Raw genomic sequence first — 22227 nt, 5'->3', positions numbered from 1 at the left:
CTGAGGCTCTCCCCCACTTTCGACCCCGGCAGCAGGAACTCCCCTCAGCTGTAAAGCAGGAGGAAGGAAAGAAATCGATGTCCCTCTAAGGTCCAGCTCCCCAGCTCTCATTCGAAGCTTGTATCACAACTGAGCAATATGATCCATTTTTATCTACTTCATAAACATTCCGTGAACATTATCTGTTAGCCAATATACATTAAAACATTTCAATCGACACTGTATGCAAATAGAAGTTTTACATAAAAGAATTACAGTATTCTTGCTGATCACTGTTAGATTAAAAATGAAATTTATAATATGATCTCAGGTAGAATTTCAGACCAGTTCTCCTAGATCCCACATGAACTCACTTCAGTGTTACAAAAGGAAATAATAGTAAATACACTTACAAACATTGCAGAAGTTTGATTAACACTTCTTTTACCACTTAAATGGACAATCCACTTTTTCTTCCAAATCAATGTCACTGCCTTCCTCAAGTACACAATACACAATTTACTCGCATTGGGAAATGGCACTTGCAAAATAAAAATCACAGAAGCTTTCTATTGGACTTTTTTTCTCCCCTTTTTTTCTCCCCCCCCCCCCCCTTTTTTTTTTCCCCTTTTTCGCCTTTTACCTGGGAAGGAACACTTTTTGGTGGCTCAATTCGTATAGACGGATCCCATTCTCCTGGAGGCAGGACTGTCACTTGGTCTAGAAATTCATCAATTCCTGACAACAAATCATTTCTGTCTTTTGCTTTATAGGCAACGTCATGGAAAACCTGCAAAATAGTACCAACATTCATGGGGGGTTTTTTGTTGTTGTTTTGTGTTTTTTTTTTTGAAAGAGGAACTGATCACAAGGAAAGTTTCATTATTTTTAAAAAAGCATGGAAAATTTTTTAAAGGTCCTCAAAATTTAGGCTTTTACTTTACTTGCATACTTTTGCATTAAAAACTATCTGTTTGCACATCCCTATGGAACATAAAATAAGGAAGTTGTATCTTCAAACCCAAAAGGAATACTGAGTTCATTTCTAAATTTCGTTAAAAAGGTGATCTTCAATAGTCAGTAAATCAAGTTCACGTACTACTGCCCGAGTAATCCTGTCCCACAGCCACTGTGCCACCATGCTGTGCTGTATCAGGAAAAAAGGACCTCCAAACTAAAACACAAGTTTTTATAAGAATTTGTATACCTCAAGCTTAATTAAAAGATTTCTTAAAAAGCACACAAAAGCAATCCTCCGACTACTCAAAAAACCTCTATGCTGTTTTACAGACTACAACAACACAAACTCTGATTTGACAAACTCGTACTATTTGAGGGAAACAACAAAACAATTCCTGAATCCCAAAATGCTTTTTATACACACAGAGAAAGAAATGCTAGTGTTGCTATAAAAAAAAACCTTTGCAGAAGATTATCCTGAACATTTGAAGCCTGAACTGTTTGTCTCCAAAGACATGACTGTTAAGTCTTCTAATTGCAAATTACATCTTTTAAGTCTATTTAGGTCTTTTTAGACCACTGACTAATTTATATTTTTCTATTTCAATGATCCACAGTATTGCTAAAAATCAGCCCACCTAAAAAATTAGAAGCTGCCACTAAAGCTTTTAATACTCAGTTCTCACACTGAACAAATACTGTATTCACCAACTGGTTGCCCAACTGTAAAATGACCATTCATCTGGTTCACATTTCCAAACTTTAAATTGTTCTACAGTAAACAAAAATTAAAATTTCCGTTAGATAACCCTAATAATTATCAGCAGTTCAGCAGGTGGCGCTCAATGCGAAGTCAGAAATAAAACATCCTATTTAAAACCATCCACCAGCGCTCTAAGCACATGACTTCAAATGCCTAGTAAAATTCTAATTTTAATGACTTGACCTCGCCTTGATTTAAAAAAAATCTCTGATGACTCAATCGCAGACATTCTTAAACCTTCTGTCCTGAACACTGGCAGTTTCCTTTGTCCTCTTCGACATAACAGTGATTCATACCAGACACAGCTCTATTCAATAGTTCTATTTCCCAATTCCACACAAAAATGAAATGTATACACCAAAGCTGAAGTGTTTTTTCAGAAATACATTTAAGATTTCTTCAAGGAAAACAAGGGGAAAAGTTAATTTACCATTATCTAGTTCACTAACACAAGAAATAATTAGGTTTACAGTTCTTCATTTAACCAGTTTGGAGCTTTTTAGTTTAACTTGTCACTCCAGAATATATTTACTGAAAACAGTCGGTAAAAACATTATTCTAGACTACTAACTAAAAAACATCACTCACATCATCTGTCATAAGTGTTGCTATAGACCTTCCAATTTCATGGTACTGTGGAGCTTTTCCTGCTGGTCCCAGCAACAAAAACAAAAACCTGTGGAAAAAGCAACTGAGATGAACACAGCTGACTCATTTCAATATACTCAGAGGGTCCTTTCAAACTAACGTTTAAAGAAAATTTAGTAGTGAAGTAAAAATATCCTCTTCACCATTTCAGATCTTAAAGATTGCTGCAAGGCTAAGAAAAGACTTGCCTCAAAGTCATTACTGGAAGGAACTTGAATCCTGAACCAACATGACTTTGAAATCTTCTTAATTAAGCCTAATGTTTCAACCTTCTAAAGCCTTAAATGTAGTAGAAATCCACAGGCTAGAGCAGAATGAGTATTTCCTCCAGATTATGAGTTTCTGACATTCTGGCAAAGACCCCTCAGTGAGGGGTGACTGGGTACTTCACACAGCGGGTGCAGAGATATACTTCGAGCTACTGGCCATACTCATATCCTCGAAAGGAAGGGAACCTGTAGCTTGAACATCTATGAAGGTAAAAGTGACATTTTGGGCATCTGGGGGTGGGTCACAGCACACATTAACAGACAGTCTCCATTTCCAATCACAGTAAACAGGTATCACACTTTTTTTAAAAAAATACCAAACTTAAACAGGACTAGTACCTCTTAAGTTGAAATGATACAAACCTCAGTAATTCTTTTCATTACTTTCTTCCCATACTCCATGAAAATGAAGCTCCTAAGTACAACACATTTGAAAAAGGTATGGGGTTTCTTTCACCTCACAGTACAGAAAGCTCAATGTTATTTTTCCAAGTTGACTACCCTAACTGAAACTTAGATTGCATCTTCAGAATCAAGTATGCTATTCCAAATCTGCAACTCTACACCATTCTGAAAAATTTAGGACAGGACAGTTTTAGCTACATTAACACAATAATCTGTATGCAGAAATTTTGGAATTTCCCAAGAAACATTATGAGCACTAATATCAACTACCCTCTGAAAATTCTCACATTTATAAGAACACTGCCAAGATTATTTTTGCCTTTCATTAGAGTGTATAAACTGAAAATTACAAAGATAAACAAGTACTATGGTAATTTTAAAGCACTAAAAAGCCAAAACCACCAAAAAACATAAATGCACAGATTTATGTCAAACACCACAGAACAGCCCAATACATCAACATGCACAGAAAACAAAGTGGCCTCCATGATGTCTGATGAAATGACCTGCTATCTTCATCACGGGACCTGCATTTTGACATTTCGATTATCTGTGGTAGGTATACCCACAGTATGCTGGTGAGGCCCATGATTCTGTGGGGGTGAGGATGGGTGCACCAGGCTGGATGGCACGGAAAAGCTAAGTTTTTCCACCACCTACAGAATATTTGTGTGTACCAAGAGCAAAGCTTCAGAATAGACAGACTTTCAGACTTGGTGGATGGACTCTTCCCCACCATCACCTTGTGTTGCACCTAAAGAAACTGTATCAGTCTTCATATCCTTCTTTAAAATGGCAACACAAGCTTGAAAGACTCCAGGTCAGCTATCAGTTTCAACTTCTGCGCTTGTTTAAGACAGCATCATTACATGTATTTATAGCATTCAGCGAATTTATGTCTGATCTCATTCCTTTGAGTTTTACAGTAAATAACTGGCATTATGTTAAACAAAAGTCTGCATTTCTTCAGCTTAATAGAGTATGTATAAAAACTTACAACTATTTCAGATTGTAAATATTATCTTACTGTATAAGTAAAGCCAGACTTTCCAGGCATTTATTTACCGTGTAGGAACCGGAACCTCTGTGAGACCTGAGAGAAGCACAGCAGGGGAGAGCCTCACAAAAGCAATAATAGGTCTTTCTAAAAAATCTACTTCTCCCACTAACACATTTGATGCTTCTGCTCCTGAAGGAATTTTCCTCATGAAGTTCATATCAACCTATTCATACAAAGATGAAACAAGTGTTTATTCCCTTACATTTGTTAGCAGATATTCTATAACATAATTACAAACTTATCAGTATTTACTAGACATTTATGCTACAAAGAAAAATAAAAAAGCAAATTAAATATCCCACAGTACACAGAAGACAAACATATGTAGAAAATGTCAGCCAGCCAGCCAACTAATAATAAATTATTTTCTAGGAGTTAGAATTACTACCACCTACTGTATTCTAGAAGACTCCAAACTGCATAACCACCTTTCTAATATTACTTATCATGACAAACATTCTGTGAAAGGACGTAACAACAACTACACACTATTAACTAAGGAGAGTTCATGTAATTACACATGGTTTCCAGAATGCAGTTAGTTATTTCAGTGGCACATTTCAAGTATGTCCTAATTTTGAAAAATAATTTGTATGTTTATGTCTTCTTCCATAAGGAATATGACAGCTGCAAATCTTAACATTCATTTCTGTACATAATTACAGAAAGGCATTAGAAAATGGTACAGCACATGAACTCTGTGTTCACATATACACACACACAAGCACCAGTTACATTGCTATCTACATAACTTACAGATGGCCTCTTGAGTCCCACACCAAGTGTGCCACAACTACAGTGCCAGGAGGCTGACTCCTGCCCAACAGGAGACAAGGCAGGTGTACAGAAGGACAGGCCAAGCAAAAACGTAAAAACTGTGACAGAGGAGCAGGAATATATGGCACCTGCCATGATTAGATGAGAACTACAGTGTAAGTCAGCTTTCCTTAAACACAATTATTTCACTTGGCAAACCAATTTTCTTACAGTGTTTCACAGTATAGATGACACTACAGACTGAGTTTTATAGTAAAAGCCATAATGGAACTTGCCCAGCAAATTTAACTTATGAAAGAAATACACAGGATTCACAGTATTACACAAGATTTCCTTTAAGTGGTATTACATGCTCCCAATGATTAAGAGGTACAATAACTCTTGTACAGCAGATTCATAAAACATATAATACAAATCCCCTTTAAAAGCCCTCTATACAAAAATACCCAAAAAGTCAGTCCTAGAAAAACTGTTACAACACCATCTACAAAATATCTTTCGTAAGAGTCTTTATAGCAGATCTGAAAATACCTCCCTCTGCATGAGAAAGTACAGCTGCTGCACTCCTGAAGTTACCAAAATACTGAAAAGATTATCAAACAAAACAAAGTTGAGTCCCACTGGGAAAAGTTTCAAAATGTATGACACACTTAGCCTACGCCACATTCTGACACTCATACATACAAGTTACGTCTTAGTATGTATGTCTTATGAACACTTGTACACATGTGCATGTATGTGTCTCAGTTGTAACTAAAAGGGAAGTTACAACCAGGGCATTTTTTGTTACATACTTATTTTGTGCTAAGCATTAAGGTATTTAACGTTATTTACCTTACTAAAATCAACTGTGCTGTTTTCTCTGCTTCCTCCTGTCCCAGTACCTTTAACGTCTCCACTTTTCCCAGTGTCTAAATTTCCAGGTGCTGACTGTGGAGAAGCTAACAGCCCTAAATTAAAACAAAAGAGGTAAGTTCAAAATGATGTATGAAGTGAACCAAGTATGCGACACTACCAAAACTCAATGTGGCAGCTTGCTTAAAGCAAATGTGCAAGTTATTCAGTGCCCCACATTAGTATCATAAATGCAACATTAACAAGTCATTGTGTTGTCAAAATAAAGACATAATTTTAAAAAAAATTAAGTATTGCCCAAATGATGGCCATTTGCAGAACAGTCACCAGAAAACAAAAGCTACTTTAATCACAGAAAAAATAACAACTGTTGACATTAATCATAACTGCTCTAGTAGTTAGTAGACACCATCTTCACTACATTTAGAAGTCCTCAAACACAAAAAGCAAACATCTCTGCAACCCAGACTGCTGTGTAGCAGTTATTTGAGTTGTAAAAAGCCTCAGCAAGCCTCAGGCTACAACTACAGGGAATGATACCCCGGTAGTCAACTAACCTGTACAAGTAAATAGTGTACTAATAGTGTACTACATGAAGGATAAACAGCTTGCAAGCCATAATTTCAATCAACAAACCAAAGCTCCAACTGCTGATCTGACCAGATGTTACTACATTAAATGGTCTAACACACTAGCTGAAGAGGCACATACAATTGTTTAAGTTAAATGTACAGGTGCCCTCTAACACCTGCACCAAGGCAAGACGGTTTTATGTAGCTTGCTACACTACTATTAACAGAGGTTCAGTGAAGGGCCCAAAAGGCAAGTAACCCAGGTGTTCATACACAGTGAATTCCACATTGCACCACAGTTATCCCTACCCAACTACCAAAAGCTGGTCTAGGCATGCATAACCAAGCCCAAATCCCATCTTTTGTATTACAGAGCTTTTACTTGTTCAGTATAACATGTGCTAGAAGTGCATTTGGCCTTGCTTGTCTACACTAGACCTTTCAGATGTGGTGATAAAACATGCTTTAACATGCTTTCAAAACCACATCTATACAAAGACTAAAGTCTAAACACTATTAGATGCAGAAACTTTGTATTTAGGTCAAGTGTCACTAGTCAAGATAAAACTGAAGTCCTCATTGGCTACCTTTTCGCTATTGTTCTGTCATAACTACTGTTGCACAACTACTTGCATCCCTCCATGTTTATAATTTAGCAATTTGACACTTTTAACCATTTCAAATGACAACTGAACTAACTTTACTTGATCTCCAAATTTCTTTCCAAAAAACTCTTTCAAAAGAGCCATCATATTAATGGAAAACATGCAGGTCCAAGCCTTTACCACTGATTTTCATTCTAAGCAGTTCACAGGGATGTAAGTGGTGCTGGTAGTTTTTCCTGAAGCAAAACTCAAATGAAGTTAATCAACTGTAATTTCCTTTGTGAATCCTAACATGCACAAGTAATTAGCTAACACTATAAATACTACACTCATCTAGAGAGGGGAGGGGGGGGGGGGAAATCATTCTACCCTTTCACTCCAAGATGTATGCATTATTCACAAGAATAACAGCAATCCAATCAAACGCCTGTGAAATCAGCTGTTCAAAGTACTTAACTGCGTAAGAGTTAATATTAAGATGTGTTTGTAGGACTGGAAATAGAAAGGAAATATTAAACAGTTGTTGCAGAAGAAGAGCATAATATTTAAGTTTATACATACAGATTTTTCACTCCCCCCCCCCCACACGTAGCAATAGAAGTAACTGAAGATGTATGACTGATGAAAGATGACTAATAATGTATCATTTTTCAATTTTCACAAATGCCTTGTGAGCAAGAGCAAGCACAGACTAGAAATAAAAGTGGAGAGATAATCAAGGAGGAGGATACAGAATAAGGATTCCACACATTAGCATAAACTAATTTATTATTTCAGTACTAAAGTGATACTGGTTCATCCAAAAGGCTTGCCTTCAAAATTTCTACAGCCAGTCACACTTACGGTTCACAAGTTTTGGCACTGATACAGGAACATTTGCCTGATCCTAAACCACATGTAAATAGTTTTCCTTTCTGTTGGTCTTAACAGTCAGCCAGACTGCTGGTGCTCACATGAGAATACTGCTTACAGGTTTTCAGACTTGAGCAAGCATTTCCATATGATACTGCATTTCATTATGCATATCATTCAATCTGATATTTGCAGGGCAACTCAGAATTTAAAAAATCATCATCTCTAATAGCATAACACCATTACTCAAATTTCACACCAATAAAAGAACAAATTTCCTTCTCTTTTCCAGTTCAGTAGATACAGACTGAGAGGCTACTGCTAAAAGAAAGACTGCTTAGTAATTTTTCCAGACTGTGAGACTGAGAAATTAATCTAGCCGTACCAAGATACTAAGGTGATCGTCACAAATACACAGTACTCTTACTGATGTTAGTTAGGGCAAATATACCACCTGCCCCGCCTTCAAAAGACAGCAGTGGATCGAGTCTTGAGTAAATTTGGATTAAAACCTCATAAAATCACTCAAAGTACTTAAAACTACACCTTCACTAAAGATCATGTGCATTTTCTTTGTAGCTGCACTTAGTTTAATGTCGTCATCACAAAAATCTAATGAACATTGTCTTCTGGAAGAAGAAAGCAAGAATACAGATATTTGCCTCATCTCTGTTTCAGTAAAAAAAAGAAAGGTTGGGGAAGTAAGAGAGGTTCAACACCTAAGCACAACTATTCCAATATAATTATGTTTATATAGGCTGCAATGCAAAATTTTTAAATATGAAGTCACACCATTTTGTATCTGAGGAAATAAAAACTTGTTTTAAAAAATAAATTCCAATGCAGCCTTAGTGTGAAAAAAGTAATTAAAATTACTTCTAGAAGGCAAATATGCAAACCTTTCTGAACTCCTATTTTCAGTAAGTAATTATCCTAAGAGCAAAACTGTTCTAAATGTTATTTTACTCAATTTTAAAGTACGTTTATGGGCGAACCAAAAGACCCCTTAAAACAGGCTGCTTTGCTGTTATTTGGAGACATTAGGAAATCTTAATGATGCTGGTGAATTAACAGTGTTCATCTTGATCTGTGACACATCTCTCTTCCTAGCTCTGCCTATGGAATTCATTATTCAACAGTTTCAAAGATGGAAAAACAAAAGCTGTTCTTCAACTGGTGACAAAAGAAAAAAAAGATGTTAAACAGAACCATTTGCTTGGTTGACTTACTGTGAACTGATGACTGGCTGATAAAAATTAAGTGGTAGACTGAAAGTGTCCCTCTTCCCTCCTTTTACAGTAAAATTCACATTAAGTTCAGTAACCTAGCATTTATAAAGACTGAAAACTAAAGTCTGAATAACAGAAAGCCAAGGATAGATGAATGCTAAACAGAAGAAAGCCACCTACTAGAAAATTAACACATTTCTTAATGCTCATAGGAAACAAACCCAACTCAAAGTCATACTGACGTGGAAGAAGTATTCAGATTGCAATGTTCTGAATTACTAGAGAGGCAATACAGACCATAACCTATAGTGGAATGGACCCAGAAGACTATTTTATTTTTTTTTTAAACTTAATACAAGGAAGATTACTTCCTCTTCAGGGCTCCCTTCTGAGTCTGTCTTCCAAGACAGAGATCAGCCCAGTTCAGCCCTGAAGTCACAGTCTGAGAATGTCTTCAAAGGCATCTCTAAGGAAAATGCGTCTTCCTGTGGTCAGATGATTTCTTGAATTAAAAAAGGTGGAAAAAAACCCAGAAAACAAAAATGTCTTCCATCATTATTGGTGTTCATCTTTCTCTGGAAAGACTTATTTATGAATTAACTGGGAAACCATCCCTTTCAGATTTGACCTTTATGAGAAACATTCCCTCGAGGCACAAAGGCAATCTGAACTTGACTTGGAGGAGATTCTGGTGGAAAGTTTTATTACTGATAATAATAGCATCAAGTATTTGATCTTCATTTGTTTGCCTTCTCTTGGGTTCTAAAGATCTTGGGTCTGGCACGCTGTCATTTCTGCCAGATGAGAAGAAAAATGAGAACTGGAAAACCAATTATAGCCATTATTTTACTTCTGGGTTTTAATTACCTTTGAAAGATCACCCATGACAGAGAACAATCTTCAAGGGAATTCTCTTAACTTCCCATATGGAAGTTGGAGAAAGAGATTTCTGCTTTTCTGAGATTAAGTATGGCAGGGGCCTGTGCTCCAGCTCAAGATGCCAGCCTACAGCACAGTACGTTCTTTCCTTTTCAGTGACTTGGCTGCAAGATGTGAAAAGGCAGATAACCACAGCCTTTTCTCTGTCAGCATAGTTTCACTGCTATATGTAAAAACATGCCCTTACTTATTAAACAAGTGAGGAAGGAAACCAAGAAAAGCCCCCCTGACAAAAGAATTGAGCACGATCAGTTTCCCCAACCCCCCATCCCATGCACATAAGGAGAAAGGAGAGAAACCTACAGTCTAGATTTTGGCAAGGTACAAGAAAAAAATAAAGAAAAAAAAGACAGGAGGAGCCTGAAGGTTAAAAAGAAAGGTGATCTGCTTGAAAATATCATCTATCTAGAAGAATACTGAAGTCTCTAAATAAGTGGTAATTTTGCAAACGTAAAGCAAGTGTAACAGTATGCATGCAGAATGCATGAGTTAAGAAACATTTACTAAAAACAATTAAAGAAACTGTCAGAACTTTCCATCCTTTCTTTCAACTTATCTATACAACTACATGCATTTTTACATGTGAAGAACAATAGCTTTGCAAGACAACAAATTAATAAATTGCTGAGCTCTGACCTATAATTATAAACTCTTAACTATCTTATCCTATTTTACATATCAAACACACAAAACAGTAACCAAGTGCCTGATGCTGAAGCAGTGCACTAATGGAAAGCTATCTGGAAACGGCTGTCGGGGAACTGAACCTGCCAGCTCCACCAAACCACCACTGATTTTAATGGCCCTAGTTTTTAAAAGCACAGCAGCAAAAATGAAACTGCTTAAAGACTCCACGATAAAACTACGCTGTGAACACCACTGATGACTGCATCCTTTCTAATTCTTTTCATATTCATCGCTAATACTTCACCACATCTTCAGCTGTAGCCATCTCAGAATATCAACCACTGGTTTAAAATAACTCAACTGACAAAAACAACAAATCAAAACCTGACACGGACTGCAGGTGAGTGAAAGTAAAAGGCCACCATTTTTGACATTTTGCTTATGTATTGTATTTTAACACTATATTCCTTTTTAATTACACAAATCAAGGTTAATTAAAGAATTTTTTTGCTGGCTTTAGTTAAAAGCTAAAAAGTTAAAAATGCTGAACAAGAAAACAGTCACAACTGAGAAAAAACAAAACATGCAGGCAGAGGTAACAGTTATCATAATTCCCTTGTGCCCAAGTTATGTGCCAAAAACATTGCAATGCAAGTGATCCAGATGCAGTGTGCATCACACATGGACAGCTTAAATTTCAATAGTTGCCTGGTGTTTTGTCAATATTTTCCTCTGTCTTCTTTTCCTGGCTTTCCTGCACTTCTAAGTCCTCCTCAGGTGGGTGGATTATTACTGAAGGAATAGCATCACTGGCAGGTGACACCAGCAATTCCTTGCCCTGAAGTGGACTTGGCTGGGCACTTGTGGTTGGCGGGTGGCTGCAGGTAGGACTGGAGGGTGGTGTGTTTTGTGGGGTAGTTACGGGGGTTGTACACCTTGAGGCTGCCGGGGTTCCAGCTCTTGAAGAAGGAAGAAGGTAATTGAGAAGAACTGACAAACGGTTTTCTCCTCTCAGGGAAATATTTGAGGCAGAGAGACCTGTTCGCAAAGAGTGGCGGGAGGCTGAAAGGCCTTCCCCTGAGATAAAACAAATTAAACACCATGAGGCTTACAACAGGGATATACTAAAAAAAAACCACAGACACAAGTAAGTATTAACAATCTACATAGTAAATTGCAAGCTTTACAGGCCAAGGTGTCATACTCATGCAAGTAATATAAAAGATAAGAGCAAATCTTATTCCAGATATTAGAGAAGTCAGAATTTCTGATGAGTACTAATTAGAGCACCAAAGATATGTGGGAGAAGATATTATCTTCAAGTCAGTAAGATTTGTTAATAGGGGCGAAAAAAAAAGTTTCTTGAAACTGACTCTTAAATTTTCGTAGAATTTCTTATTCCTAATTACACAGCAGCTACCTTTAATGCCATCCAAAAAATACATTAATAGCAGCACACAAAACATTATAGGACTTCAGTTAACTGCAACCATTATATAGAATTATCGATTTTTTAAATTAAAATATTCCAAAATTAACATGAGCAAACATACCTAGTCGTGTTAAATGCAACTGTCTTCCATTAAGTCTTACTAAAACAAGAAGTTTCCTAGCCAGCTGTAGTCTCTGTATTTTTAAGATAGTCACTTCTCCATTTCTTCTTGCTGTGACTTACCAAATATGTTCATCTGCCCAAAATTAAACACGTCTCGCCAAAATGCATTGTTACATTTTTTCCCTATCCAGTTTCCGTATCTCACTAACTTTATCTAAAGAGAACATAAGTCTTGCCACAGTTCCCACAAATTTAAGTTTGTAATAGATTTCAGTTCTTCCTTAAGCAGGCAGAGAGACTGTCTGTCCTCATATCAGTACCTCCTTTATAAGGTTTAGCAATAACATTCCTCCCTTTTACCACACTTTTCCTGGGATGGCAGTCTCCTTGACAAGAGCATTGATTACTTCTCCTACAATCCCTGAAATCAAAAATGTGCTGTTTTCACATACCATGCCACCAAGCAGGGGAACAGCAAACTGGACACATTCAGTTTCACATTTATGCCAGGCACTACAGAGACCAATACATTGAACAATCCTACAAAAACTTACACAAGAAAGGAGGCGCAGAAAGTATGCCTAGGTAAAGGTCGCATGCATTTTCCGCCCATGTCATCATCCAGCCCCGTCCTGCCCACCCATGTCGCTCCCCTGTCCTGTCCTGCCCCACTCCCCGTCCCTGTCGTCGTCCCCCCAAAATGGAAGAGTGGATCCTACAGATACAAGCTTGATTTAAATTAAGAATTAAAGATCAGCTATTAAAACAGCAGTGCAGTAAGGAGGACCAACAGAGCAAACTGGATGATTTTTGTCTACATTAATCACTACAGTAATAACTGGACTTCTGTCAGTGTATCTGTGAAGAATCAGGAACATGAGATGTCCCAACACACAAAGGTATAAAAAGGAGCCTAACAAGTATTATGCACATATGCATATTTGGTTTACTGGTTTATTAGAGGGCGATCATTGGATTATAAAGAAAAAGTAAATCAGTATATGCTGGCAAAGAATTCACCATGTTATATTGGCTTCTTTTTTCAGCATATATCCCATATTCTGCTGTAGGAATAATGCCAAGAATAAAATGCACTGGAAAGTATAAGTGATACATGAAAAGCAAGTGACAAGCAAGAGACCTCAAATACAAAAATTCTCAGTATTGCCACTGGGGATACAGGTGTTCAAGGATGGGTAAAACCAAGTTTGTATGTGAAATATTCACGTTGGCTGAATGAAACAGGAAGGTCAGAAGTTATACAAGAAGTTATGCTCTTATATAAATTAGTTGTACTTTCATTGTAGAAAAAATAATTCTGAAACTGTCAGAGAAATATTTAGGTGTGCATCATATATTCACTAGCTAACAAAAAGTATCAACAAGCTTAGATATTTGCTGGGGCATACTCCAAAGTCTGTTTCAAACTGAGAGCTCCCAACAAGCACTTCATTACGTGGAACATGTTTTAAGCAATAATGCATCTTTCAAGGCAGGAAAGGAACTTCACTTCAAGGAGCGATTCCTGAAATCGGTACTAAGTTTTTACTAGACTAAATAATTTCAGTTTAATTTGTATGTGTCTTAGTTAATGTAAGGTAAAAGAATATATGAAGAACAGCTATGGAAATAAGAGGCTCTAAGGCAAGTAAGAATAAAAGCATGCTGCTCTGCAGCATATATTGCTATTTGGACCTCGATATCTAAAGTAAATGTATTGATATTCCAGAATATTTTCAATAAATCATGTGGTACAGCCTACAAAAGCACTGTAAATACCCTTCTTGGGTTTAGTTGTGGGTTTTTTCCCCCATTACATCCTCCTCTACAAAACAAGGTAAAAATAAAGCATCCTAGTTAAAAATAATTTCTTCACTATTCGCATACTGAACTTTTTCTAGTCATATTAGCATAATATTGGATTAAAACACAGTAATTGTCAGCATCACTGAACTCACGACAAGTAAATCTCTAGTATAAAGACTGAATAAGCAAGTAGGATCCATCTGACAAACATATACAGCTATGCCCAGTGCTGAGATTCCTCAAACATTACGCATTTTATTCAAGCATATCCTAAGAAACATTTCTACATTTCTACACTTCAAAACAATAACGCATGCTATGTATTACAGGCAGGAGTAGAATGTTTGAGTAAATTCAAAAATATACAGAAACATCATCCACAGCTACACATAGCACACACCGTTATCATTAGTTCTTTGCTTATCAAGAAGGAAACACTTATCTGCTCACATCAGCTGAATTTTCCTTCATCTCCCAGTGAGAACATTATTTAACAGGTTAGAACAAACTGGATGCTACAACTTATCTCACCATTTCGTTCAAGCAAGTGAGGGTCAGAATGTTTCTTGCCTATATCTGCAAAAGACCGAACCAGGGGAATCCGATTGCTGAACTTTTTCTCATTCTGATGATGGTGCCTTTTTAGAAGAGCCTCTCTCACATTCTCTCTTATGGATTCATCCAGCTGTCCAGAGGCAATCATGTTGTCCAAAACCATATCTACACAGTAACAACGACAAAAAAAGAAGACTATAAATACAGCTGTCAGTCTTCCTTTCACCACACTCAAGCACTGTAGCTGCACCAAATAATGATTAAAAAACCAACTTTTTTTAAAAAAAAAGTCTTTTCTTTAGCAAAGTCATCTTCAAGAATCCACAGGAAATATTCAAAGATCTCACTAAACACACAAATGTGAGAATAAGCAAAGCACAACATGCAGATCCAAGGGACAATATTTATTAGTAGCATCATTTTAAGAAATAAGTTACTTAGTATTTTATGATTTGTGGTCATTTACTTCAACTTTCAGTGGTGACTCCCTTCCAAAAAAAAGTATATACGTATTCAACAACTCCCCACTAGAAGTGAACACACAAACAAATGGAGAACAGACTTATGACAGTCTTAACCTGGTGTTCCCTATTTTGAAAGTATACAGAATGAGATTAATTCCCTAACTCCTCTGTCATCACCTTAAGAGGCCCTAAATTCCTAAGGCTCTCTACTGAACTTCAAGAAATTCATGTGCTTTATAAGAGGAAGCATGAAACAAAAGCTACTTATGTCCTAATGAGCTGTCAAACAACATGAAGTTTCGAAAGGACATCCCATTCGTGTGCTCACATCAGGAAAGAAAGCCTTCATGTCTGCAAAAATACCTGCTGTGATTTCTTAGCTGCCTTTTTTATTATTATTATTAAAAAACAAACTTGGTTTTTGTTTTTTGCACAACTCAACATGAACCTATTTGACAATTTTTTATTATAGTTTGCCAGTCTTAGCTGAAGTCTTGAGAACCCAACTGTATTGGTAAACTACAATTACATAGACCTTCTCACAGTGAAAAAGGTTATGGCTCAGAATACCTTATAAACAAAACTGTATGCAGCAAAGTCTTTGTCAGTACAATGCACCTTCCTTCTATTACTGGCAATACAGCCTTTTGTTATAGCTTCTCAAAAGGAAACCTACCACCCTCTCCCTCCTCTGTTTTGCGTAAGAACCAAGAACACCTGCTAGGTATTCCTGGCTCATGGAAATAAGACAGTACATTTGTATGCCAAGGTGTGTTACCATACATGCTTCGTAATGGCACCTACAATTAACTTGAAACAAAGTCATGCAATCTCTTAAGACATCGTAGTTCCAACTAAAATACCTGCTACTAAAAAAGTTTAAACAGAATTAAGCAATGCCTGTTTTTCTTATGTACTAAGATTATTGCTAATTATTAAAAATAAATTATAAACCAAAACATTACTTTTACAAACCATGTATTGAACACTCTTGCTCAGTAAGTCAGGAAAACAGGAAAGGAATACCAATTTCCCGAGTGAATTTTGCAGATTTCAAATCAAAACAAGAAAAAGATTTCAAGCACTGCCAAAGTTTTTAATGCCAAAACACCTTGTCTTTCACATACATGTTGGTCAGCCCTAAGCCTAGCATGATTCCTGAGAAGGCATTCCACTGTGTGGTACCTGTAGCAAGAGATACCAGAAAATTATGTAAAACTAGTTCAAAGGCATTCAGGCTAAGCAGATTATATATATAGATAGATATATACAGGTATATGTATCTATATATGAAAAAGTCTTCAAAGCTGGTTTTATAGTATCCAAAATGACCATGTGATTAGTGAGGACACTCAACATAGGTCAAACAACATGTACAAAACTTATTTCTGCTCACCTCTTATAAAGGTGAAAAAAATATCAGATGTGCAACAATCAACTGCACTAATGGCATCAAGTTAACATCAGGCAAGTTATGATTAATAATTATGGTACTAAAGTGCACAAATAAGTCCTAAAATGTTCTGGCAGATATTTACATTTCATCTGTAGAAACAAAGACAAAGAACACATTCGGGGATTAGAACATAAAGGTAAATTCTGGGCCTCATCCTAAAATATGTAATAAAGGAGGTCCTACTCATCCAGTTGTAGCTCCTTGGGAGTGAAGTATGCAGGATCAGCTCTTTACAACCAGATGAAGAAAACTGCAGTAAACATGCACATACCTGTTTCTTCAATACATATTTTCAAGAACATAAAAAGACACCATCAAAAACATCAAGTTATAGATTAAAATTTAGGAGTATTTAAAAAATAAAGTTTTGCTGCAACCTGCTATCTCATCTAGTGTGTTTGCTCTCATGTCCAACATGACCGTCCCATTAAGAATACAGCTTCGCAGTTCAAAGAGACTGTGCAGAGACAGAGTTGCTACATAAGGCTTGCTCCACCGATCACCACCATCTTCAACATCTTCTTCAAATTTCAGCCACCTGAAATGTATGCACATATTTGTATTTCTCCTGGAAGACCAACAACATGGCAAGCAATCCCATTCTTCCCTGTGGCTTCTGTATGACATGAAACTGGAAACCCCATCAGCTCATACCAGCTTTCATTTTCTCACACAACCCAACCATTGACAGTCACAACATTTTTGTCAGGCCTGTTAACCACACTCACTTGTTTTAGTTTTCACCCATTTTCTTTCTTTTGGTTTGAACAATGCCTGTCTACTCACAAGTTCTTGTGAACAAGTGTGGGATTGTGCCTTTTTATGCGATTTGCATATCTCTATCTCATCAGTATGTCAGGATTTGAAAACTGTCTGAAACCATATTCATACCATGTTCAAGTCTCATAGGGTGCTAAGTCAGACACAAGAGCTAGGTAATACTAGTATGTGTAACTACAAGTTGATCTTGATTCTGACTTACAGGCATTATGTAAATTGAACTTCTGCAAAAGCTAGCGTGCAATAAGGTAATTAGAAGTACTGAATGCAGAAGAATTTAGTACAACACCTATGCAGAAGGAAGCAACTTAACCAACATGAGCCAAAAATAATCATGGCATCCTGTAATGTTCATGCATGCAATTTGCAAAATACTAATGGAATACTACCTGAGAAGAACATATGTAAATATCCAATGTTCTTCATGACAATTAATATATCAGCAATAATACAGCAAAGTGATTTCTGAGATTGCAGATACTGTGCTCCAGGGCTGAACACTTGTACATATAACTAAGCACCTTTTACAACATTTGGCATGACCAGTCAACACAGCATCAGTAAGACTGAGGGTCTCTTGAGAACCATATCGATTCTTCCAGAGCTGGACAGCCAGAACAAACATTTTGATTTTCTGAGCATGAATTGAGTGAACAACTCCTCCAGTTCAGGAAAATTCTAACCTAGACCTGGTTTGCAGTTCTTCTGAAATAAAACCACTAGAAGATAAGAGCTTGAACAGTCTACTTTTAGCATACCTAGCAGTTTCTTTCCATTCATATTCTTCTCCATCCCTGAAGCACAGCTCATCCATTTCAGTGAAGAGATCATGGGGAATGTGTTCATCATCATCTTCAGTACCCAAGATAAATTGCACTCGTTGGGATGGTGTGTCTTGAAGAAAAGCAGAAATTGAACAATTAAAAGAATTCATACTTCTGTTATGCAAGAAGCACCACATAACAGTTAAACCTCCTGCTTTCAGTTAGAAATATGCAGCACAATGTCTTCAAGAGAAGAGGAACAAAAGAAACATGGACGTTTCTTTAGAAGGAGCCTCCCTTTTAAAATTTTTCTTTGCTTCTGAAAACAAAACACCTAGAAATTTTAAGTTTACAAAATGCAAAAGTAACATTAGTTCTTCTATATGTTAACAACATGAAAATAAACATCAACAGCAAAATTATTTAAAAAAGTAAAAACTAATATACCAGAGAGCTAGAAACCTTGTTTTCGCTCTGAAAACAAAATGATACCATCATGACACAGACACTAATTAAAAGGAGGGGCGCAGGGGGGAAACAAACAAAAACTCACAGGTTGTCAGAAACAAGCAGCCTGACATATGTTGGTTGCCCTAGTAACAGTTCAAGATGCTAAATAGCCGAGTTGTCTTGCCTTCCCCCTCCGCCACACACAGCGGGTACCCAGGCACTCATATTATTAGAGCAGCAGATTTTTCAGTGGCCTGGTGCTACTTACATAGGAGGGAAAACACTATTAACTTTCTCATTGCACGGTTGGAGCACTGTACATAAATAAGCATCAGAAAGTAGAAACTACACACCTGAAATGTTGAGGAAATATTTTAACTTCTCAGAGCATAATGCCTAGTGGAACAGGCTCAGTAATAACTCATAACAAAATTTAACTATCTTTACTGATTAAATATTAAGTAGTGGACTCCACTGCTATTAGCAAAGCTTAAAAAAAACACACCAATAAAAACACATGGGTTTAGAGGTATTTTTAACACTATACACAGATCTTGTTTCAACTTAAGGGAGAGCTTTCAGATTACAAGGGTTCAGTAACAGCAATCACGTTAACTCAAGGAAGATTAGAGATGGAAAATCCAGGGTAAAACTCAATTTTTAAAATTTTACTTTGCTCACTGAAACATCACTCTCACAGCTGCTAAACCTGAACATACAACTGCATGCTTCCACTGCACAAGGAAGATCACCTTTAAGTTTAGGCATAATATCTGAATTACTAATAAACTTCCTTCAGACCTGAATTTTGCACTTTTTTTTTTTTGCCAATTATTGTTGTGGCATACATCGTAATCCAATAACATAATTCTGAAATGAGATCCTGAATACAAAAAGCATTTATTATCAGTTAAGATCTACAGCAGCTTATCTCTTTTCGAAAACCAGCATATCATAAGAATCCTGCCATACCCTGCATATTCGGGATAGAGAAGTAACCAGAAGACAGAACTGATTTTCTACCTATTTAACATTACTTGCTGCTTCAGAACCTGTACGGTAAGACACTACATCCATAAGACCAAATGATAATCATTTGTATTTGGGAGGGCAAGTTTTGAAAATGGATGAAACTAAGAACTGTAGGAGAATGGTGAAAGGAGACTTGTCAAAGCATTCCAATTTGAAAACACTTCCCTCCCTCCCTCCCCGCCCCCCCCCCCCCCCCCCAGGAAACTGGCCAGTGAACAGCATAGTGCCCATGCCTGAAGTGGAACATCGCACCGTAACTTTCCCGTTCATTACCGTCTAGAAGTATATTAGAGGTCTCAAAGAAAAACTGCTAAGAGTACTGCCAAATAATTTCATTTCAAAGAATGGTAAGACAAAGTTGTCGTCATCTCTTGATGACAAAGGGCAGGCCAGGGGAGTGCTGCCTGATCCAAAACTAAAACTTAGAAGGCAGTACAATTCCTTTAGTAACAGACAGCAAGAAGGCTGAAGTAAATATTTTAATAAGTCAGTGATCAAATTACCATGGCAAATGCTGCTTCACAGCTACATTCATACTTTCAAGAATCCTGAGTGACAGAGAAAGCATAATACAAGGCTACACAATCTGGAAAAAGGTGTCTAATTTAAATAAGAGATTTTTATGCTACAGGCGAGTATTACGAAGCTCTATTCTAACCTATTCAGTGCAGGCTGCTGAACACTCACGCAGACAGCTGGATGAGGTCCAACAACTTATGATTTAGATAAAACACGACCACAAAATCCTCACCCGATTGTACACAGAAAGACATTATTTACACTGAGAGTAAAAGAACAGCAGAAAAACCATTTAAGCACAGAGTAACTACTACAAGTTTATTTTCAAGACAAACAGAACTAGCACAACAGATTTCTTACCATATGATGGAGACTCTCGGCCATCCTCTCTGTCAGTTTCTTTTTCTTTTTTTCTTCTGTGATGCCTGTGCCCACGATGTCTGTGTCGCCGACGGCCTTGCTTTCCAAAAGGGACGTGAACTCCAATATACACCGCTCTGTGGCCTTTTTAAGAAAGTTAAAAAGGAAACAATTTTTAAAAAGTTACCTCCTGCCCAAATCTAGTGTCGGTGTCAAAAAGGCAGAGTTCGACAAAAACACACAAAAGCACTCTGCAAAACTACCTTTAGTGAACAAATACCACATTTCTTTTCTGTCCTTCCCTGATGTCAAGGAACTAGCGCTACACTCATTTCCCTGTTAAATTGGGCCATGTTCTCACTCATTTTATGAACTCTGTTGTGAAACAAGTGACATAGAAACACAAGCTTGACCTGCAACACTGGAAGAAGCTACTTGATAAACACCAACACAAGGCAGAGAAATCACACGATGCTCCTCTTTTTTGAAGGGAATCGTATCAGGATAGCTGTTAAAATGGCAAGATGTAATCTCATAGTTCAGTTCAGAAATTAACCATCAGTTATCAAGCCTGCAAGGAGCCTTCTCTGCTCAAATGAACTGCCAATATTTCTTCAAGTAGCATGTAACACATCTAGGCGAACACAATACTCCACTACACCATTAACATAAGCTTCAGTTTAGGAGCATAAAAGGAACTTGTTTTTGGAAACATGCCAAAATGTCAAATAACTTAAAGAGAAGGTTGGGATTTTTTTCCTATTCTAGAATTTTTAAATAAATTCAGGTAGCGCATCCTCAAATTAATATATACTCCACTCCTCTAAAATATGTACGTCAAACATTTTTTTTCTTTGTCCTTTCACATTACGGCAATACTAGCATCAACAACTTGGCAAAAGAAATCCATCAACAGACTGTCACGAACACATTACTACCATGTCTCCTGTAATGGAGACAGCATGTACAATAATATTTTCAATTTCTTTTTCAACAGAGTCAGGAAGAAACACCTTAACTATAAGCCTGGAGGTTAACACTAAATACTCTTCTACCGTATGAAACTGTTATTACAGAAGACTGACATTAACAAAAGGAAAAGGAAGTGGTTTTCCAGCTCTGAGAGATGCAAATTTACAGAAGACAAACAAGCCCTAGGACTTGTGACTGTACACATACATGCATGTATATGAGTGTACAGCATGTGCACACACACACACACTCAACATTACAGACATAAAAAAATTCTGGTGATTACAGAGTTTTAAAGAAAATGTGGTAGAATGTCAAATTTGAAGAATTTGTAAGCCCAAAACTTTCATAAAGCAGTACTTTTTACAGTGCTACATAAGCAAAAAGACCAAGCGAAAATCAGTGATAATGCATTAATAAGTTCAACATTTAATGAATTTGGTCACGATTCCTTTCCAAGTTACAAGACCTGATTCTTGACATACTAGTTTTAATTAGAATCAACTATGACCAGATCTGAAATTTAGTATATTAAAAGCTATTTGCTTCCATGTAAGAGTGGAAAACAGATTAATTTGCTGAAGCATTCGTCAGTCCCATTTATAGAGAAAGATGCGCTTTTTTGTGAGCTTCTTCCAACAAGAACACACTCAGCCCTTGCCAGGCAGCCTGGCCTCCACAACTACTATGCACTATGAAATTCCCAGAGAAATTAATGCAAATGTGGCACCTAAACATAAATTAATGCATTTGATATATGAGTAGGTGGCCCCTAACATTATTGATACCTTTGCAATACAAGTGTCTTACGTATAGGGGAAGCAAAAGTACTCAGTTGAAAAATAGTTGCATTACTCACCAAACCCCACTCAAAGCTGCCTAGTGCAACCAACTGACCCACCACTCACTGTCATCAGCCCTGTTAGGATTTTTTGTATTATTTTATATATTCAATTAGCAAGTATTAAACTATA

General features: G+C 36.9%; 1 protein-coding gene across 5 annotated transcripts in view; it reads right to left on the bottom strand.

Moving 5' to 3' along the window:
* Window positions 1–22227, bottom strand: part of SLC4A7 (solute carrier family 4 member 7) — a 97638-nt gene that overhangs the window by 27572 nt on the left and 47839 nt on the right. For 2 of the 5 annotated variants that reach the window (XM_037383047.1, XM_037383048.1), the window contains exons 3-11: window positions 20282–20425; window positions 17915–18050; window positions 16754–16914; window positions 14433–14621; window positions 5696–5811; window positions 4841–4900; window positions 4090–4247; window positions 2291–2378; window positions 623–769 (exon numbers count right to left, since the gene is read on the bottom strand). In XM_037383047.1, coding sequence (XP_037238944.1) covers window positions 623–769; window positions 2291–2378; window positions 4090–4247; window positions 4841–4900; window positions 5696–5811; window positions 14433–14621; window positions 16754–16914; window positions 17915–18050; window positions 20282–20425 — 1199 coding nt within the window. The other 3 variants (XM_037383051.1, XM_037383049.1, XM_037383050.1) reach the window with 3 other exon arrangements.

The sequence above is a fragment of the Falco rusticolus genome, chromosome 4 (genome assembly GCF_015220075.1).
Source record: "Falco rusticolus isolate bFalRus1 chromosome 4, bFalRus1.pri, whole genome shotgun sequence".
Lineage (NCBI taxonomy): Eukaryota > Metazoa > Chordata > Aves > Falconiformes > Falconidae > Falco > Falco rusticolus.
Note: the sequence above shows the minus strand (reverse complement) of the source record. Positions and strands in the feature narration are given on the sequence as shown.